Below are 21379 nucleotides of genomic sequence, written 5' to 3'. Positions count from 1 at the left end.
TTTATTTCGCTTGTATTCGAAAATGTACGCCTTGTTTAAAGTTCACCTGTAGCCAAAAGTGTACCCCATTCAAAGGAACCACCCAAAAATGTTCTCATTCCTCCCCCTCCTGCTATCTTTTCTTGGCTAGTCTTGCTTGATACCTAGATAGATATTGCAGGTTCAAACTACCCATCAAAAAGGATTAGACTAAATGTTTTCTGGCTCTAGCTTTTTGTGCAGTGCCAGAACTAAAAATATGGAAACTTTATTTTTCATTAAGAATGGAATGCTTGATGCGGAATCCTTAATGATTCCAAAGATCGCATTCTCATATGGCATTCCAGGAATGCATTCCATTCCTCTGGAGAGCATCCCATATCCAAATAACTGCTAGCCAATTATTTTGAAGGGGGAGGGAATATCATAGCAGAGTAGTATGTAGATAATATGAGTAGTGCACGAGGAAGGGATCACCCTTTTTTGTGCACTACTCATCAACCTCCCACAGTTAATGTAATGCTTCATTTGAGTCTTTCTTTATCATACAAATCAACGTAGGTTTTGGCCCGTGATGCCTTTTTCCATTACAATTATCATGTTGTCAAATCATGTTGGTACTTCATTTTTTATCATCTTAGCCATTTTAAAATAGATAGTACAAGTAATATGTCATTGCATAATCATAATAAGTCATCAATTCAAAGATTGGTAAAATCCAGCCAGTTGATATTTTTGATTTACGTCATTCTTTATAAAGCAATTGGTGTTAAAAGCTTGAGCACGACCCTTTCCCGATCCATTCCTCGACCAGGGGCTCATCTGGAGACAACCGTCAGTGCTTGAGGTTCCTGTGTAAGATTTCTCCAGTTGTGGTACATGTTTTGCTTAACTAATGCAGAAACTTTGCGATTAATAAATTTGGTAGCCGTAATCCTGACAGTGAAGCTATTAATAATGCCATTTGATCGAGGTTCTGCAATGAACAATAGTGATTTTATTAAAAGGTGATCAGATTTTAGCCAAGTTCATCTGAAATATTGGCAATTCCAAAGCTATGCGTGGGAATGGGGGATATCAAGAGGTGCCTTTTACTCCCATAAGCAAAAGAAACAAACAGGACAGGTACTGTCAGTAACAAAGGAGAAAATGAGACCTATTGATATTATTTCATTTCGATATATTTTCATTAGGAAAAGTTACTTATCAAAATAGTTCATATTCATATAGAGAACATTGCTGTCCTAGCAATCTGTTAAAACTTTTATCCCCGTAACTATGTAAATAAGTCTGAAAAAGGCATCTATCGAATAACACTTGGATAGATTATAACTTCGACTCGAATTATTCGATCCACTTGATTTGCTCAGCGATTCGAACATGGTGCGGTTGGGGGCACACCTGGGGTGGGAGTGGGAGGGAGGTAGGTACATTCTAACAGCCTGATGGAATACGTACCGGTTAATGGTGTTTGTTAATTTTCGTGACATATATCCACAATACTTTTTTCCACAAGTTCACACCTCCCAGATCAGGATGTGCGTCTCCGGCCACAAGGTGGTTGAGCTGACGAAGGCGGTAGATTTTCATGGATTTTTTTCGAGGCCCCTGATCGTCCTTATTGGCTCGAACGATCTCTGCAATGTAAGTTTGCTGTGACAATGAACATTGACAATTTTAGGTGGTGCATTGTTTACCTGGCAATAAAAAAGTTCATCCTTTTCTTCCCTAATTCCAGAATTGCGAATATCATTCCCTCCGAGGTGCCCTCCATCGGCTGATAATGCGGCTCCTGGCGCCGGGAGTCACATTCCTCACCATCCCTCCCGCGCCAGCCATGTGGGGTAATGTCATTTATCGCAGACATGTTTTGGCACTGGGGGGATAGTTGAGGAGATATGAGCGATGTAAGATATTCCATGTTCCTTATGCTTTTGCACTGTACCAGTCGTGACCTATTCATCGGATTAGTGACTTCTTTCGCAGGGAGGGTGAGAGTAATTGATATCACCACTCCCTTCCTTCGCCACGGTGGGGTGGACGACACCTGCTTCGAGAAGTGAGTATCATACGCTGCTATGTAACTGTAATTCCATATAAAGTCGTTCTCATTATAATGTGAATCCTTCCCGCTCTTCATTGCAGGTGGATGGGGATGGGGTGTCGTCGCCATTCCGAAGGCATACACTTGAATGCCAAAGGAATGGGGGTGCCGATGGAGTGTCTGGATAGGCGTGTGTGTACAAAACCAGTGAACAAGCTGAAAAAAGTCTTGAACGTTTCCACAACAGGGACTCGATCTATCAATCATCACTGTCACAGCAGCATGTGTACTCTACTGGGCCACTGCAACTGCTGACATTGGCAGCTATCTAAAATATCTGTCAGCAGCAATATCTAAAATACTAAACAACATTGAAAACTCGGGCAAGTACGCAGCAAATGCACGTGGCATAATCGTTAAACCCAGCATAAGTGGAAACAATGATAAATTATGCGATTTATTTCTCCCTTTGAGCGCATATATCTTCATGCCCAAACAAAATATTTAACATTCATAACCAATGACAAAAAAAGTAGTAAGGGAACCTAAATTTCCTCTAGGAGCAATTGTGGTGCCACAAATTTTGTCCTAAATCTTTTGAAGGGGACTGTAACTCATTCAAGATCATCCTTGGCCCTTCTTGCCTTCCACCTTTGATACACTTGTTTTCATTCGACCGTCATGACTCATACATAATGTGGCCAACTAAGTTGTCCTGTCTTCTCCTTAAGGCTTTCAGAAGACTACTCCTGTCCCCCACTCTTATTAGTCTTTCGTCATTGCTTACTCGGTCGGCCTGTTTCATCTTCATCACTCTACGGCACCACGGGTGAAATGCTTCAACTCTTGAGTTATCTTTCCCTGCCAACATCCAAGTCTTGCCTCCATTGAGAAACATGCTCCTTATGTAGCTTATGATGAATTGTTTCCTTACCTCTATGCTTTTACTCTCAGCTGCAATTAGATTCTTCTTTTTGTAGAAAACCCTCTTTGCCTGCGATATTTTTAATGACCATTTGTTTTTTGCTTTTTCCATCATTGGTAATTTGGTTTCCCAGGTAAGAAAACTCTTGAAGCTTATGCTGTCTATGTTAATGTTCATCCTAACCTCCTTTCTTTCTTGCATACTAATATCTTACTCTTCGTTTTGCAGATTTTCAGCTTATATCTGGCCATGAGGTGGCATTCTCACATAAACGCCATAGCGAGGTGTTGGAGGAGATAGCTGTGGCTATGGCTGCAGTGAATAGTGCACATAAGGCCACTGATAAAGATCATTGGCCCTAAGCACATGTGCCGTGACAAAAGGGCAAAGAAAGTCTGCTTGTCATGGAGTTTGCAGTTGGCCTTTTTTTTATGTAAGTTCATTTATAGTGATAATAAGTGATTGTCCTTTCCATGTTTTTCAGATTCTTCTTCAAATCATTCTCATTGTCTCAGCTTAGTCGCTCCGTAGCGTTAAGGTGTTTTTCCCCGTCCCTCCCTTCCGCTTCTATCCTTTCCCAGAGGGCTCCAATCGTGACGGCGCCTCTTTCCTTTTTCCTTCCTCTCCAGCCCCTCCTCGGGTGATCGGGCGTATAAGCCACGGGCTTGGTTCCTGGCCCCGGTGTGTTGTAGCCTCGAAGGGCTCCCCTGAGCCCTCATACTCTGTCTCTGCGCTCACCATCTACCGATTCGATCGATGGATTTTTCTTCCTCATAGGAAAATCCACTAGGATTGGTAGCATATTAATTGCGTTTCGCTTGGTTTCGCTGTTAGTAGGGCCCGCCCGCCTTTGTGATGGTGCGGGATTCCTCGTCACTTCCCTTCCTTCCCTATCCCCTCCCCGGAGGCATTGTCGGGCTCTCATCGCGGCGGCACCTCCTTCCTTGTTCCTTCCTGTCCTTCCCCTTCTGGGTGCAGAGGAGAAAAGCTAGCGCTTAAAGTCCCTGCCCCAGGAGTGTATCCCCACGAACCCGCCCTAGGGTATCGTTTCCACTTTCTCAGCGATTACACTCCCTGACTTCCTCTTGATGGAGAGAGACTAGAGAGTGGCCAATTGCACTTTCTATTTGTTTCGAGTCACGACTGAAAAGAACTAATTAAATCTTTTAACTGAAGTAGGCATGCACAAGAACTTGCACGAATACCTAGTTTACACCAACAGTGCCACATTGCTTCATAAAAAAAGTATTGCTCATATTTTGCTCTGCAGTGCAATGGTAATTTAATTGTTTTGTTTGCAAGGTTTTGGAATACAGTGGTAATACCAAGGTTTTACAAATATTAAAACAATTTGCGACTGTACAAGAGATTTACAATTTGTGTAGAAGCGATTGTGCTGTCTGGGCTGTGACCCTCTGCAGTAGAATAACAAACTTTTTCTCATACAAAATTAAGAAATAGTCCAAGTTTCAATTAAAAATGTGCATTATTACTCTTGCCTATTTTTACTGTCCATTCCACAATTTATCTAGCCCAGTAATCCAAGAATTTGACCCTGAAAAAATAACATATCGCTGAAAAAAAAGGTGCTCGCTGTGGAAAACAGCATCATATCAGTCCCAGACAGTCCCTATCATCTATAATCTTGACAGGCAATGAGCTTTTACTCAGTCATGTGTAAATCATTAAAAAAATATGGTGATTCCACTGAATAAATTAAATACTGATTCTTCTAAATGCACTAAATAACTCAGATCTCCAGCAATGCAACAGTTCACTAAAATAAGGGCACTTCCTTCAAACCTTTATTCACTTTCTCTTTCCTTGCTTCTTGCCTCACCAAGGCAGTTGATTACAAAATTGAGTGTACATATATAATTAACATCCTGCATGATAAAATTGAAATTCACTACTAGAAATTCTACCTCAACTTGTGGCAAAGGAAAGGTAGCTAAGACTCTTGTGAGTTAGCTAAGTCCACTAAGTATCATAGGCATAATTTGCTTGTCAGTTTTGGGTATTGACTGAATTTGGATCATTGTTCACCAAGTGAAACATGAGTTGACCCTTGACCTCTAGGATAATGGTAATAAATGTTTGCCTCCTCAATTGAATGAGATAATTGGCAGCATTTTTCAAAAATAAGGAATACATTGTTAACCCTGCAACCGTACACCGCCATTTCTGTTACACTAACCGTACACTGGGGTACTGAGTGCCCCTAAGAGTTAAAAAACATATAAAATGCAAAAACTTATTTTTATTCTAAAAAACATTGAAAACGCGGTATTTGGGCCTCAAATTATTGCAAAAAACATATATTTAATTACTTGTTTTAATATTTTATTAAGTATATTAAAAGAGAATTAAGAAACCTTACATTTTCTATACAAGTCTTTTAAAGGTGCAGTTTTTTAGTTCTTTCAACTCTTTCAGCAGGATTTGTAGCCCAGCGGTACTTATTTTTACCCCTGAGGACACTTTTTTAAATGAATAACATTTTTGGGGACCGTTTTTTCAACTGCATTTTGTTTCTGATTCTTCATGTTCATCTTCCAGGTGTTTTGGTTCAATTTGCAAGTCTTGTGCGTCTTCATTTCATCTAGGTCGTTTTCTTGCTTGTGTTGTTTGTCCTTCCTCCCCTTCAAAATCACTTTCACCAAGAACAAACTCATCTTCAGATGCGTCGGGTGAATAAAAGTCCATAACATCATCTTCCAAAATGTCGTATTCATTTTCACTTTCTGACTTATCATCAAAATTCTCAGGCTCAGAGGAACGAGCTAACTCACTTAAAATGTCCTTCTCAGTTCGTAGCCTATCCATGACTAATACAGTGTAAAAATACTTCGGTAAAATCCCAAAAAATCTACAAAAACGAAATATTCACACTTGAATAAAAACTCACACTAACCGTACACTGGGGTACTCAGTGCCCCAAAAACGTTCCAGAAAAGAAATGCGATGTGCCACGGTCACAGAAAACAAAGTAACTGAAAGGTCGTAAGGGTCAAGTAAAAGTCACGGGAGCCGGCTGCAGCCAGTGTTGCCAAATAAAATTTACGGCAAAGTTAAAATTCCCAGGGGCACTGAGTGCCCCGGTGTACGGTTCCAGGGTTAAATGGGTATTTTTGAAGTAACAAATTTTTGCAAATATCTATGTATGAAATTTTGGATGGCACATGTGTAATTAGGTTAAGCCTAGCTTTGTGGAAGTATGTGATATCCATAATTAAAATACATGATTTGGTTTCAGTTGAAAATAATTTTATCCAATCACCAACCTGGGTTTGAAGACCTAGTGGCATCTAGGTGGCAATGTCTGAAGTTGATGGGATTTATACTGTTGAAGATGGGAATGGTGAAAATGATGAAGGTGCATTTGGGTGGAAAATAGGTATGTAGCATGAATTTAAGGTGTGTCATCGGTATATCTTAGTTTTTCAACCTTTCCTTTTGTCATTTAGTAATGGCAGGCAAATCCATGTCAGTGAATTGTAAAATATGAAAAGGGCTTCTAATTTAAGGTTCAAGAATTTGTCATTCCTAGATCGGAGACCACTCCAGCTAATTTTGAATGTGAATGTTATTACTGTCCATCGATGAATGTCCAGCTATTATCTTTTGATGCTAATTTAGCATTAAAGGTGATGCACTGAATATCCTATCTTGTAGTTTTTATTAATACTTGACAATTCTTTCTTTAGATAACCAGTTCCTGGTCATCAGGAAGGAGATGATGTGAAAAGTAAGATGTTCACAGTAGCTCATCTTTAATGTGGAATAATTCTCTTCCTTTGACTCTGTTAAGTTTAAGCAATCGTACATTTTTAAGTAACATTTTATTTTCTGTGAAACGAGTGATTTTGGATGCCATTTGTCCATTATTTACAGGAAAAATGGGACACATCTGGTGGCACCCTCCTTCTACTGGAGACATATGGGGAGAGGAAGTGAGTCTTCTCACATAAACGCCACAGCAAGCCATGGGATGAGATTTCTGTGGCTATGTGGCAGTGAATAGTGCGTCAAGACACTGATCGTCAGTGCCAGACAAAGATCAGAAGCCTCAAGGGTACAAACCATGAAACAAGGGTAAAGAGAGCCAAGCCTGCTTACCATTTAACTCGCCATTGGCCTTATTTTGATGTAGGTTCATTGGCAGTGATAGTAAGTGACATTGTATCACACGTGACGTGAGTGATAGGCTTTCTAATTCTTAAGTGCTGTTTTCCCTTCCAGAAAATGGGAAGCATCTTCGGAGGGAAGGCATGGGTGGAGGTTCCTGCCATAGCCACCAGTGATAGATCAGTGCCTCCAACCTCTGTACTAAAACATACTCTATCCTCTAGTCATGGTAATTATATTATTTCACTTGTTTAGAAATTTATTCCACGTTGCACTTATTACAGCATTGCCGAGGGTGGGGGTGTGGGCATGCTATGAATCACGTCCATGCATCATTCAATCAATGACACTCTGGAGTGCCCTGTTTTTGTATGAAAATAGTGATTCTGAAAGGGAATTCTTTATTCCCATTCTGAATGTCACCTTCTAGAGATATTAAATATGTTAAATGTTCCAGATGCCAGTTTTGCAGCAGCCAAAGCACGCTCGCTGTATACCTACGGAATCATAATTACACATACTTCACTCAAAACAAACACTGGAATTTATCAAAATTTATAATGATTTATGGCATGATTGGTTAGCTATATCACACTTAATTAATGAATTCAGCATTACAATAGAAACTGAATAGAACTTGTTCTCTTATGCCAGCTTTCAAAGTTACCTCCAGGATCACATCAAGACATTCCGAATCCCATTGAGGCTTCGGCACTTCAAAGCATTCAAGTATTTTGGAACGATAGCTTCAAGGCCATGAACTGCGTTGGATGCATGATTCAGAACGCAGCCCAGTGCAGTCAAGACAAATGTTCTGTTTAGGTATTCAACTTTATTTCTATAGTGTATTATTTGTAAAATTCACAGATGCTCATGAATACTTTTGTAACACCAATGAAATATTATGCTCTACTGGTGCAAGATAATCAACGTTTGATAAAATTCACTTGTCATACAGGAATAATAATATCCACTATCATAAATAATATCAATTTTTATATCTTGATAAAATTTTCATGTCCTTGATGATGAGTGAACAAATTGAAACAAACGACTTTCATACTCCTTAACAAATGGCGACAGGCAGATGTCCTGAGATTTAAGGTTAACTAACATTGAATGCTCATATGTCATGAATGCATTAGGTTAAAATATGCCATTCAGTTAGTTTTTCTAGACAAGGCTTATGTCCATTATATGGAAAACATTTCCAGACATGATGTTCCCATTTGTATAATATGAATATCAGTGGCGTAACTATGCGGGGGATGAGGGGATAGATCCCCCCAAAGCCTCAAAGAAATAAAAAATATTATAAACTATTGTCTGGTTTTGATATAGAGTGACTGCATATGCTCAACATTAAATATTAAGTGCCAAAATGATGGAAAATGTATTTCCAGGTATGTCATTGTTCAAAAATTTTCCGGACTGGTGGTGGTAGATGGGTAACTACCCCCATTGCCTGGGGGGCTAGTACCCCTATACCTCCACCATCCACCCCATGAAGCTTATTCCTGGTTACACCACTGGTGAATATCATGTCTACTCTTGGTGATTTTATTTTAGATGAGTTGTGGGTTCTTGGAGTTACTTCCAATTAGAACTATATTGGGAAATTATTTTATTTTGGCCTTTTGTCTTCGTAGGCTTTATCAACCGATACAGTGGAGCTGAGAGCTGGTCAATAATGAGCTGCGCTTTCAATATAGCTGCTGCTAAGCTTTGCAAATGAATGTGCTTAAATGAATATCGAAGTCAATGTGAATTCCGAGAGAATAGTCTTTCCCACCACATATTTCACATTTGACAGTTTAGAAAATTGCCCCGATACATCATGTGTTATCTGGGATTGTATTCTTGCTTTTACTTCCACAGGAGTAAACTCCTTTTTTCTTCATTCTCAGTAGCGTTTGGAGGCATTTGATGAGGAAATATTTTTATCATTTGTAACTAAACAGAGGATTTTATCATTTATTATTTTACACATATTGGCTGCACAGGCTGCTTCTTTGTCATTAACGTTTTTTAGAATGAAGCCATGATTTTGAACAGTTGCATATTGGTGTAGTCGACTCTGCATTAAAAAGGGTGAAATTAAATGCTGTCTATAGGTATGGTTAGTTTGTCAAATTTGAAGTAATTTATATTCAGTTTGTCAAGTTGGTGGGGAGAACTTGTACTTTATTTTCAGAATTTGCATGTCAAGAATGGTAGTTAAACACGGTTGTTTCCTGAAACTGTTCTTTATATTGAGAAATATTTGCGTTTAATTTTTTACTTTTACCATGGCAATAAAAATTGAGATTTACGGCTACATTTCCTACTATCCTACAGAACATCAGTTAGGCAACTTAGCTATACATTCAAGTATTGCGGGAAAGTATATAATTTTAGGATCATCATAAACCATATCGGGCGTCCATACTAGGGGTGCGTTCCGAATCAAGCATTGATGCGCATCGATGTGGCCCCGGATCGAGCATTTTTCGAGGTTCCGGAAGTATCAACTCGCATCGGCTCGCATCAGAAATCCTTGGTGCGGTTGTTGCGAGAGTGGGAAAAGGCATCAGTTCAGTTTAAAGATGGAGGCGGTGTACATCAGAATTGAAGGGCGAGATGACACCGAGGAATTTATTCTCTCGCCTGAGGATAGCCAACGTGCTAGAAATGGTAAGTGAAGCGTAATAAAGTATTTATTGATAGCATTTATACAATGATTACGATTTATTTATTTTTTTAACTTATATAGTATTCTCGTTAAATATCATCCTTAGTGTTATGATTCCGTTGATTGTGGTAATTGTAGTTAAAAACGAGTTACTGTGTAGCGTAATTTATTCTTTAGTGTTATTTTTGTTAGCCCATGCTTTTTTATACATATAATGAATAATATTTTTGACTCGCCATGTGGTCAGTCACATGGTGACAGAGGAATAAATTCAGTTGAAAGATTATTGTCAGACGTGTTGCGATCAATGAAATTAAGTTCTTCGAGTTTCATGGCATACATTAGTTTACGAAATTCTGCAATCCCGGCTTTGTAGTGGAAATTGTTTTGACTTTGGGGGTGGCGTGGTTTTGGGAAGTAGGAGGAATTGGCAGTTATTTAATGGGATGTGACGATTACCTGGATTATTCCTCGGCTTTGTTTCCTAAATCCATTTTTATTGTAATGGATTTGTTTTCATTATTCACATTCTTCTGTGTATTTTGCATTCCACGTGTGGTAATGGCAAAAAATAATAAATGCGCTCACTCAGAACAACGTTGTACCTTATTGATATGTATTTAAGGTCATGAGCTGAGGTTATTATAGTATACATATATGTTATAATTACTAATATCAATATGGTTCAACATAAATGTTTGTAGCAAGTGGCAGTGGTTGAGGTTTCCTAACTTATAAAGTATTCATTAACATATTTGATGCGTTGGACGAAAGTAAGGTACCTTATGGGAGTCGAATCATGTGTGCTGTACATTCTTAGCATACCAGAATTCCACTTATTTATTTGAAATCGTTGTCTTTTGAGACATGGGCCGTTGCGTTAATAACAGAGGAACAAATGCAAAAGTAATTGAACAGGAGTATTCCATTGGGTTAAAAGTTTGTCTTTCTGAGGTCAAAGGCTGCTCGGGCAGGATACTAAACTTTACTAATGAGCCAAATTTTAGAGGGCATATCCAGTAGAATTTCTTCTATATCAAATTTGCAATGAAATGAGTTATACAAGAATCGTATCTGGCATTATAATTTTCTCATGTGCCCACCTATTTCTTAGATCCCCAGTTCCTGCGTATGTTGCTGCAAAGCAGATTTGGAGGGAGTTCCAACCAGGAGGATCTAGAATCAAAAGGTAAGATGAGCATTAGGTGTTTTTGATTTTAAAGCTTTTAACAATAATATTTATTTTAACGGGCACAAGCCATTTTACAAATTACACATTAAAATACAGGAATTGCACAATTATCTGTACAAAAAAATGTACTTACTTTAAAAAGGCATGCAAGGAATACTAGATATACCTATTGTGATATTTGTCTCTTCTTCCCCATACCTACTTGAAGTCAGTGATATTTTCGTATGACCTGTGATATAATTTATTTTATGGAATGTGTATTTTGATACTGGCTATTTTCTTTCATTCTCAGAAAACCTGGGCTGCTCCTGGAGCCATGAGGACACCCTCCTCCTTCTTGAAGTTTACAGGGAGAAGGAGGGTACCTTCTCTAGCTAGGTGTGGGAGGAAGTAGCGGAAGCTATTTCCTCCAAAGCTGAAGGACTTGCGGTCACTGGTCGTCAATGGCAGGCAAAGGTCAGTGGCCACAAGAGAACTTATAAGGAGGTGTAGGTGCCGAAAGCCAAGTCTGGCAACGGTTCGTGCCATTGGGGTTATTTAGAGGTGAGCTCACGTTGTGACTTTATTTTCGTTGTAATGCTTGTATAAGTCTTCATAATTAACTGCGACTGGACCTTCTACTGTATTTTCGGGGAGAAGGCACGGGTGTAGGCTCCTGCCACTGCTGGGAGTGAAGGACCACCACCTGCTACAAATTTGACCCCAAGTCCAGGTGACTTCATTCTTTTCACATAGCCCATTAAGTCTTCTATGAGTTAGCATATATTGTTATAATGCACAAATCAAGCCATATAAGTTCCATTCGTAATTATTGTCCAACTGCCAAACAATGGATACTAGCATAAATATTTGAGTCCTTAGTCATTGATAATGTAACGTCTTCTTAAAGTAGAATACCCGAATAACATGGATTAACAAAAGGCAGATCAACTACTAATCTTCTGACTTTCCATCATCAAGTAATTAAATAAATGGAGCTAAAATCATAGTATCTATAACATACAAATTCCAAGATTTTCTATTTATAAGCAAATGTTTTGTATTTTATGGCTATGTGCATATTATTTAGTTTGTACTGAAATTATTTTATCATCTTAATTATGAATTAGTTATTTTGCTTTACTTTATGGTACAACAATGTTGTTGAACAATAACTGTGTTCCTTTTATGTTTGGAATAAAATGTGTCAAAGGGTTTAAGTATCCACAATTTAAAAAGATTTAAAAATGTTCCTACTAGCAGCAACTTCTCCAGTATTTAATTCTGCCATATAAATGTTATTGCTGTCTTCTGAATTAGTTCAAATGCATGCATAATCTACATAACTGTTGATGCTGTTGTAATGGAAAATTGTGGCTGTTATAACAGCTTTGCCATGCTGTTCTCGGTGTGCCAAGCATATTTCAAGGCATCAAATCAAAAGTGGTTGTTGCAGATTGTCAAGTTTATAGGGAATCTATTTGTGGGTGAGAATTGTGCCTTAATTCCACATTTTTGTATTTGAGCTGTTCAGGGACCAGCGAGAAGGGGAAGGTGGAGGGGGTGTTGGAGGAGCTGCTGGGGGAGTGGCGGAATGCAAGGGTGGAGATGAAGGAAAGGGAAGAGAAGAGGGTTGATAGGAGAGGAGGAAGCGACGCGAGGAGGAGGAGGAGCAGAAGATGGCATTGCTGGAGAGGAAAATGGCAATTGAGGAGCAGAAGGTGGCCATAAAGGCAAGGAAGATTGCCATGGAGGAGAGGAAGATGTTGGTGAAGGAGAAATAAATGTTTGATTGAAAAGTTTATCTGGCTCTGTTTACATTACATGTTTCCTGGGGTAATTACTTTTTGACTTCCAATTATCACAGGCTACCTTAGTCTCTGTGAAAACAGTTTATAGTTATAGTATCACTTGAAGTTCAATACATCAGTGCAATCTATTTGTTGTGGGCACCAATAAGATTTTAACTTAATTTTAACCTCCATGCAAGTTTACTCTCAATTCTGGATTGGTATGGAATTCCATAGTAGGAAATTTTGGGCATCTCCATCAAGCATCAAGCCTTTTTAAGTAATCCATGCAGGAATGTGGAAAAGTGTACTTACAAGTAAATTATATATATATATATCCCTATTATATACAGTGCTTGTGGTGACTGACTCACTCATGGATACGAATTCCCGACCACTTCCAGACGTGCTCGAGAGCTTGGTTTGCTTTTTATTGAATTACTCTCGAAATATGGATGTCATAGGGCACACTTCTCTTAGATATGATAGTAAATGGATGTGACCACATAACATCGTCATCTTTAAACCCCCAAAAAATTAAAATTTGCATACTGGTAGCCTTTTCGGGTACTTTTCGTCACAATTCCACTGGTTTTCCAAGCCTTAACACTCATCGCTACGGAATTGATGTGGGCGATTGATGAACCCTGGCAGTACAAACCTATAAACCCCTGGTAAAACCAAATACACCCCCAAAAAATAAAATTTTGCATTCAAGTCTACTTTTTGGGAACTTTTCGTCACTATTCCACCACTGGTTCTTACCCGAACGACTCATCCCTACGGAATGTATGTGAACGACTGGTGACTGCCAGGAGTACACACATAAAAACCCCCGGTATTCCCCTGAAATCCCCCCCAAGTGTAAAATGTGCCATTAAGTCTCCTATTTGGGAACTTCTTGCAAACATTTTGCCACACTACCCGTCCCCTCTCAGCTCTAGATCTGGAGTATTTGGTGAGGGCGGGCCACTGTAAACCATAAGGGAAAAAATACCTGAAAACCCCCAATCACCTTCTCGAACCTCGCTGAAAAAAATAATAAAAAAAATTTAAAGTCGCCTTTGAGTAGTTTTCATCACAATTCAGCCGGTGTTCACCGCCCCTACCACTTATTAAAACCCCCGATAACCCCGTGAAACCTCCCAAAAATTTTTTTCTGATAAATCACCTCTTCGGGTAAAAGAATCGTCAGAATTCCGCCACTGATCCGGGCCCCTACGACTCATCGCCACGGAATTTATGAGAAAGATTGGTGATCACTGGTTTAACACAAGTATAAAACTCCCGGTATTCCTTTGGAACCCCCCACAAAAAAATTAAAATTTGCCATTAAGTCTTCTTTTATGGGTACGTGTCGCCACTATTACGCCACATTGCACTACCCTTTACAATCATCGCTATGTAATCACTCTGGACGATTGGTGACCGCATGTATAACACATTAAAACCCCCGAATCCCCCTGGGCGCCCCTCTCGGTGGAGAAGACCCGTTATGAGTACTAAGCGGAGCAGCCGCAGGGGGGGGGGGGGGAGGGTCCTCATAACCAAGGCGGCAAAGCCGCCCCACAACGAGGAACGGCGGAGCAGTTCCGAGGAGTAACTGGCGGAGCAGATCCGAGGAGTAACAGGGGGGGATGGTCGAACCCTCCCCCCCCCCTGACTATGTCACTGGGAGCAATGTAACACAAGGATTGACTTACCCACAGACTGCAGCTATCACCAGCAGGAACAATACACCAGTATATACCGCAAACTGTTGCCGCAAAGACTCGTAAATTTTTATCAGCGATAAAACTTTGCTTATTTAAGCTAAGTCCAATAGAATGTCCAGACGGTGCCAGGTCAAAATCGGGGTTAAGGTAGTCCAAACAGTGCTAAGTCAATTTACAGTAAGCGGTCAAGGGAGGCAATGTGCGAGGTTGCTGGTCGAAGTACAAATGCAAAGTGACGGATTACCAGCTTTGCTGGGGGTGGGGGAATAGGTCTACCAAGCAGAGTATGAGTCATGCCATGCACATGTGACGTATGGTCTTGACTAATTTTGTACCGGTCTTTCCAATAACATGCTTGGCTTTTCTTACTACTCATTACCTGTATCATCAGTGTGCTGCCCACCTGAGGATACAGCCCTTAAGATAACATAAAACTATAGCAATTACATATTATTTTTCTCTTTTTCTTGACCTTATTTAATATATAATATGGTATTTCCTGGAGTATAGGTCATTTATACAAAAGTTAGCAGCCAACGTTTCGATTTATTTTCTTAAATCATCTTCAGGGCTATGTTATAAAAAATGTGAAACAATATAAAATACAGAGAATAAGACGAAACACAATATTTATACATAAAAAAGGAACAATTGGGTTTTTTTAATACAATATAATTTAAAGAAATATGTATATATAAACATATATATAAGAACAGAATGGAATATACAAAAAATTTTGACATACCTCTAAACTTTGAACATATTTGATCTTTCCATTCTATTCGGGTTTCTTCACCGCGTTTGTTGTATTTTAAAGAATGGAAAGATCATATAACCAACGCCGCGAAAATCTTCGAACCTACATTTGAACATATTTATTTATGTTTTGTTTCTAAGGTATTGCCACAACCTAGGTTACCATTAATTTTGATGTATTAAATAAAAATAAATTTTGCTGAGGTTATCGATGTCTGTTTTTTTATTACAACAATTTTTTGTTTTTGAAATATAAACCATTTCCTTTAAAAGTCTTTTTTTCAATATAACTTCATGATCTAAAATTTTAGCGTTCTCAAAATCAAAACTATGGCCATTGCTTATGCTATGGCTAGCAAGAGCACACAGAGTTATACCACCTTTTACTGTTGCTTTGTGTTGTGATATTCTATTTTTTAAATATTGTGACGTTTGTCCTATATAACAAGTGTCACAATCGAGGCAAGAAATTTTATATATTATATTACTATTTAGATTTTTAGGGGTTTCAGATTTTATTTTTGTGTAAAGGAGCTTGTTTAGAGTGTTATGATTTTTGTGTGCAATTTTATAATTTATTTTTTTGAATACCTTCGCAATTTGTTCAGATAAATTACCAATATAGATAAATGAATAAATATGTTCAAAGTTTAGAGGTATGTCAAAATTTTTTGTATATTCCATTCTGTTCTTATATACAATTAGATGGCCCAAAGTTTAACTCTATGACCTTTGGCCCCCATTGTGACCCCCGGAGGTCAAAAAACCAACAACACGGATCTATGAACTGCCTAACCGACTTTGGCACCCTTCAAAACCTATGGTTTGACACGTTGGTTGTCATGAAGGCCCGACGTTTAACTCTATGACCTTTGACCCCCATTGTGACCCTCGGAGGTCAAAAAACCAACAATTCGGATCCATGAACTGCCTAACCGACTTTGGCACCCTTCAAAACCTATGGTTTGACACGTTGGTTGTCATGAAGGCCCGACGTTTAACTCTATGACCTTTGACCCCCATTGTGACCCTCGGAGGTCAAAAAACTAACAATACTGATCTATGAACTGCCTAACCGACTTTGGGACCCTTCAAAACCTATGGTTTGACACGTTAGTTGCCACGATGGCCCGACGTTTAACGCTATGACCTTTGACCCCCATTGTGACCCTCGTAGGTCAATTAGTGAATAATACGGGTATTTGGACAATACCAATGACTTGGGCACCCTATAAAACCCATAGATCGACACCTTTGTCGGTATGCTATTCTTTTTGCCACCCTTATGACCTTGACGGTGACCTTACTGGGTCAACGGTTGAATTTTCGTAAATAAAATTGTTATTTTCGGGTTTCTCGGGTCCGAAACCATAAGAATTGACACCTTGGTCAATGAAATTCAGACATTTTTCTATCTCGATTTTTTTAACATTGAAACCCCATAAGGCAAATTCAAATTTTTGGTTTGGACCCAAATTGTGAGGTCAAACGGTCAAAATTTTAAAATTTTGCTCACACTCAACAAAACTTAGGACCTTTTCCCATAAGTGTGCCAATTTTCATGAACATAGCTCTACGGAAAGTTACTAAAATTACAGGTCAAAAATGACACACGACACTTGGGACAGTCTGTATATGTTTATATATACATATTTCTTTAAATTATATTGTATTTAAAAAAACCCAATTGTTCCTTTTTTATGCATAAATATTGTGTTTCCTCTTATTCTCTGTATTTTATATTGTTTCACATTTTTTATAACATAGCCCTGAAGATGATTTAAGAAAATAAATCGAAACGTTGGCTGCTAACTTTTGTATAAATGACCTATACTCCAGGAAATACCATATTATATAAAACAATAGCCACATCTTGGATAAACCACTCTCGATCTATGACTTGAGGTTTTTCCAGTGATAATTGTCGACTAAACCCTCTTGTGGATTCCAGCCGGGATAGCCCGAGACAGTTTTGTCAACACACCGCTCTCATTTTCGGCCATTAAAAATTAAGCTGACATATTCGATATTGGCAATGGATAACCATGATCCAGAGCTAATACATATTTTATTAATTGTCTTTAAATATTTTCACCAATCGAAATTGCCCTTAATACTGAAATCTGTAGCTTCATCGATTCTTTAATGCCTCAACTTCCTTTAACCCTTTCCTGCCGGAGACTACGAAAGCAAAACTTTACCACGCTACGAGTAGCATAAGGACATTTTAAAACTCCCCTTACGGAGCTCTTTTTTGGGGGTGAGTTGGCCGGGTACACTCGTCCCTAGGATTTGGGACCCAACTCAATGGGGCGCCCGGCCATTATCCCTGCCTCTCACCCGACCCTCGGACCCTTTCTTAGCGGGAGTCCGCGGTCAACTTGTTATTTTACCGGTGTTTTTTATAATTAATTATTGATTACGATTTCTGAGAAATTACACTTACATAATAATAACTGACATATTTTTAAGCATTATGAAATTAAACGGGTTTCTAGCGTTGATAATAACTTAGTTAGGACCTTTTCATTTTTCAGAAGGTTAGATTTTTGAAGTTTTTTAGAAGGTAAGGTGAGAAATTAGAGAGGGAATGCATTCTCGTATGGGCAGGAATAAGTACTAAGAAATAAGTTTTAGTGATAACGTTTTCATAGAAGTTCAGGATGCATTCAGCAATAAAGGAAAAAGGGTAGGGAAGAAGGAATGCAAGCCTGAAAACCCATGAAAGAACTAGCACAATAGCATAATGAGGATCGCTTTTCTTAGAATCGGAGAGGGCCATCGAAAAATTCGGCGAAAATGTCATTAGCGCTCAACACCTGGACTATATGAATGCACGTGCGATATCATTGTGAGAGTGGAACGTTTGGTTTTTCCGCGTAGTTTACCCGAGACATCGTCAGTCAGCTGAGCACACGTTCCACCCAAAATGAGTAGCTAACAATAGGGCATACAACGCGGTTATGAAGTTGGATGTACAAGTTACATTACTTTGGAATACCGGCATATTAGTAATTACTCGGGGGAAAATGAATGGATCAGAAAATAAAGGGTATGTTACGTTGGAAGTTATTTGGATTGTAACTTTCATGAGCGATAAAACAATAAAACAACAGCATCTCCCCATTACATATTTTTCATCCCGTAAGATGAAAGAACAAGGTATTAAAGCATTCACATGAAAAGTTCGTTAAAAATAACACTAAAATTTCATTTCAAATTTGCCTACGCACAGAACAAAACGAAGAATTCGATACCATAAATAAAAAATTTGAGTTTGCAACAAATTATTCTTTGCAAAAACCATTGCCGTTTCAACCACTTCACCGCAAGTTCCTGCTGTGGGAAGGATCATAAATGAGTGGGAGGGTCGGGCTCAATTGCCTAAGGGGAGGCAAAAGGGTCTCGCTAAGCTGGGTCTCGGGCCGGGCCTGAAAACAACGGACCATAGCTACCGCTGCGGTCGGTTCCCATCCCCCGCGACAGCTATACCCGACATCAGGTCGTCTGTGTAGAAAGGTTTGCGACAGCTATACCTGACGTCAGGTGTTCTACGTATATAATGCCCGTCGGCTCCACCCGACGTCCGGCGCGAAAGGGTTAAGGCTCTTTCAGGTATTTTGACCGGCAGAATACTTCCCGCTCATATCGCATCAAGCCGTTCGGAATCATGCATCAGCATAAGCGCATCAATGCCTTGATGCAATTTCGGAATGGCTGCATCAAGGTCATGCGTTGATGCGGATGATGCATGATTCGGAACGCACCCTAGGAACGTGGATCGGTGCTCATCTCATTTGGTATTTGACGAACTTGAAAATAAGTAAATGCCAACCTTGAATGATATGCCTCATAATATTTTAGGAAATATGTTGTATAATTCTACTCCTCTGTATCTATATATGCTGTCTATATGTATACATTCTATGGAGGAAAAAGTATTCCAACAAAATGTGTGCCCAATATCGCTCCTTAAGGCCTGTTTACTGGATATATTACACACAAAAGTCAATATTTATTTGTATGATTGATTTTTGTGGACCAGAACGGAACATGTACAAATGCATGAACCAAATTAGAACATAGTTCAATTTTATGTACATGCATTCGCAGAAGTTGTGTGGTCACACTGTGCATTTTCGTGTTCATTCACACATTCATACATTTAGACATTGACTTTTACTAGTTAATGTACAGTTTAAACAGGCCTTTAGAAAAATGAGTTTCCTTTCTGATGGTACAGCAACCAAGGTTGAGACAGAATAGGACACATTCCTCCTTCTTGCTGGTCACCAGAATGGCAGTGTATTTGATACATGTTCAAACCTACTTTCTATTTCGCTCTCTCACCTACCTTTTTCGTACCACCTCCCTATCACTCTCCTTTCTACACTTTGGACCTTCTCCTTCACCCGTGTAAGTCTTGGAGTTTGCTCCAAGCCCACCTCTGCTCCTTAGCTCTCTTGTCTTTGAAAATTTGAAGACAGGAGTCTCTATAGTCTGTATACCGCAGGGTGGCGCAGGGGCCCACCTGAGTTTTTATGGCTGGTCCATTTCTCCCCCCTTGGTGCTCACGACTCGCTGACCGACTGAGGTAACTTGCACCACCCAACGGTATACAGACTATAGAGGAAATGAGCGATGGCAATTACGTACATTGAGCAGTAGAGAGGATGGAAGATAATGTTGAATATCTCAAAAAGCATCATCATATCATCATTATGGTCATTTTGTTAGAGGCGGCTAATGACAATAATAACTCAGTACTCAAGAATGTGTGTATTTTTTGTAAATTTAAGTATTTATTCTAAACAATTTCAATACTCGCTAATTCCATTTAGGAAGTTGCGTGTTACCTTCATGGTAGCATGACTAATAAATAGCTCATATTCTTAAATAATTGTATTTTTGGTTCAGAATTCATCGTTAAAAATAGAGATGGGTGGGTTCAGGTACCCATTTCTCGGTACTGCCTGTTGTGCAGCCACGGCCTGTGGAACCGGTATTGAGGGCCGATTGCATAAAGTCGGTACTTTGGAACCGCCTCGTAACGGTGGCGAGGATTTGAATTTGGCACCCAAGGCCGAAATGGTATTCAAGGCCAAACACATGGGCGTACCCAGCAAGGGAAGGAAGGAGGGGGCAGCTGCCCTTCCCCCCCCCTAAAAGCAAAAATCGCAAAGGGTATTTAAGGAAAATAATATTTTTTCAAGCAAATAATTTTAAAAACTAATAATAAGCTGATAAACCTAGAAAAGGCATCGATAAGTGTGGCTATCCTGCATAATGCAACACTGCATAACAATTTTGTGTTAGCTCACCGCCGACCAGTTTATCTATGGTGTCTCTGTACCGGCGTGTTGAGCAATTTATTGTTGTGGTTGTAAGGTCTGTGTCAGTGAAGCACGCGTATAAATTGTCAATTAACCCTTCTAGTGCCAGCCCATTTTTCCTGGTTTGCTGAAGAATGCCAGGCCTTTTGTGGCTGAATTTGTAGGTTTGCACTAAAAAAATTATATTAAGCCTAATAGGCATTTTCAGAAACTAATTTTTTTTTCGTTGACTCTCAATTCTTACGGGTATGTTAAAGCATGATAGGTACTTAAAAAATAGAGACAAAATCTACGCGAAGCTCAAAAAATAAAATCCATATATCAGTGCAAAATAAACCCGCCCGATAGATCGGCCCTTGGCACCCTTCGCATATACTACCCGGGCCGATGGATTGGCTCCCTGGCACTGAAAGGGTTAAAGTAACAATTTAAGCTACATTGCAGAATACGGGAATGTATTTTGAACTGACTCACAAATTACAACAAATTATTACAAATGATATCGTAAGCAGGGGTGCCGACTTACAAAAAATATTGCGGGGCCCAAACCGGGGACCTTGCCCCGGTAAATTTTATAAGTAGTGAATTTCAAGGTTTTTGAGCATTTTAGAAGAGTCATATGATCAACATTAGAACCCTGATCACTCGAATCTCGATATCTGGACACTCCGGGGAAAATTGACAAACCTGACACATATTTTCCTCACATCTGTAAGGAATTTTTGGGGGGGCTCGGGCCCCCTCAGGCCCCATGGAGTCGGCGCCACTGATCGTAAGATGTTGGGGGAGTTCACTATTGATCCTGTTGCTGTGCAGTATGTAAACTGTGCTCCAAACATATTAGTACGGCCCTTCAAAATCAACATC

At 39.3% G+C, this 21379-nt stretch overlaps 1 protein-coding gene across 1 annotated transcript; it reads left to right on the top strand.

Moving 5' to 3' along the window:
• Positions 1 to 1723: 1723 nt before the first annotated feature.
• Positions 1724 to 2376, top strand: LOC124153974. The gene is made up of 2 exons (XM_046527432.1): positions 1724 to 2038; positions 2125 to 2376. Exons 1-2 carry the CDS (start codon positions 1878 to 1880, stop codon positions 2336 to 2338), a joined length of 375 nt encoding a protein of 124 aa, XP_046383388.1. The 5' UTR covers positions 1724 to 1877; the 3' UTR covers positions 2339 to 2376.
• Positions 2377 to 21379: the final 19003 nt, after the last annotated feature.

The sequence above is a fragment of the Ischnura elegans genome, chromosome 1, assembly GCF_921293095.1.
Source record: "Ischnura elegans chromosome 1, ioIscEleg1.1, whole genome shotgun sequence".
NCBI lineage: Eukaryota > Metazoa > Arthropoda > Insecta > Odonata > Coenagrionidae > Ischnura > Ischnura elegans.
This window is presented reverse-complemented; position numbering and strand designations above follow the sequence as displayed.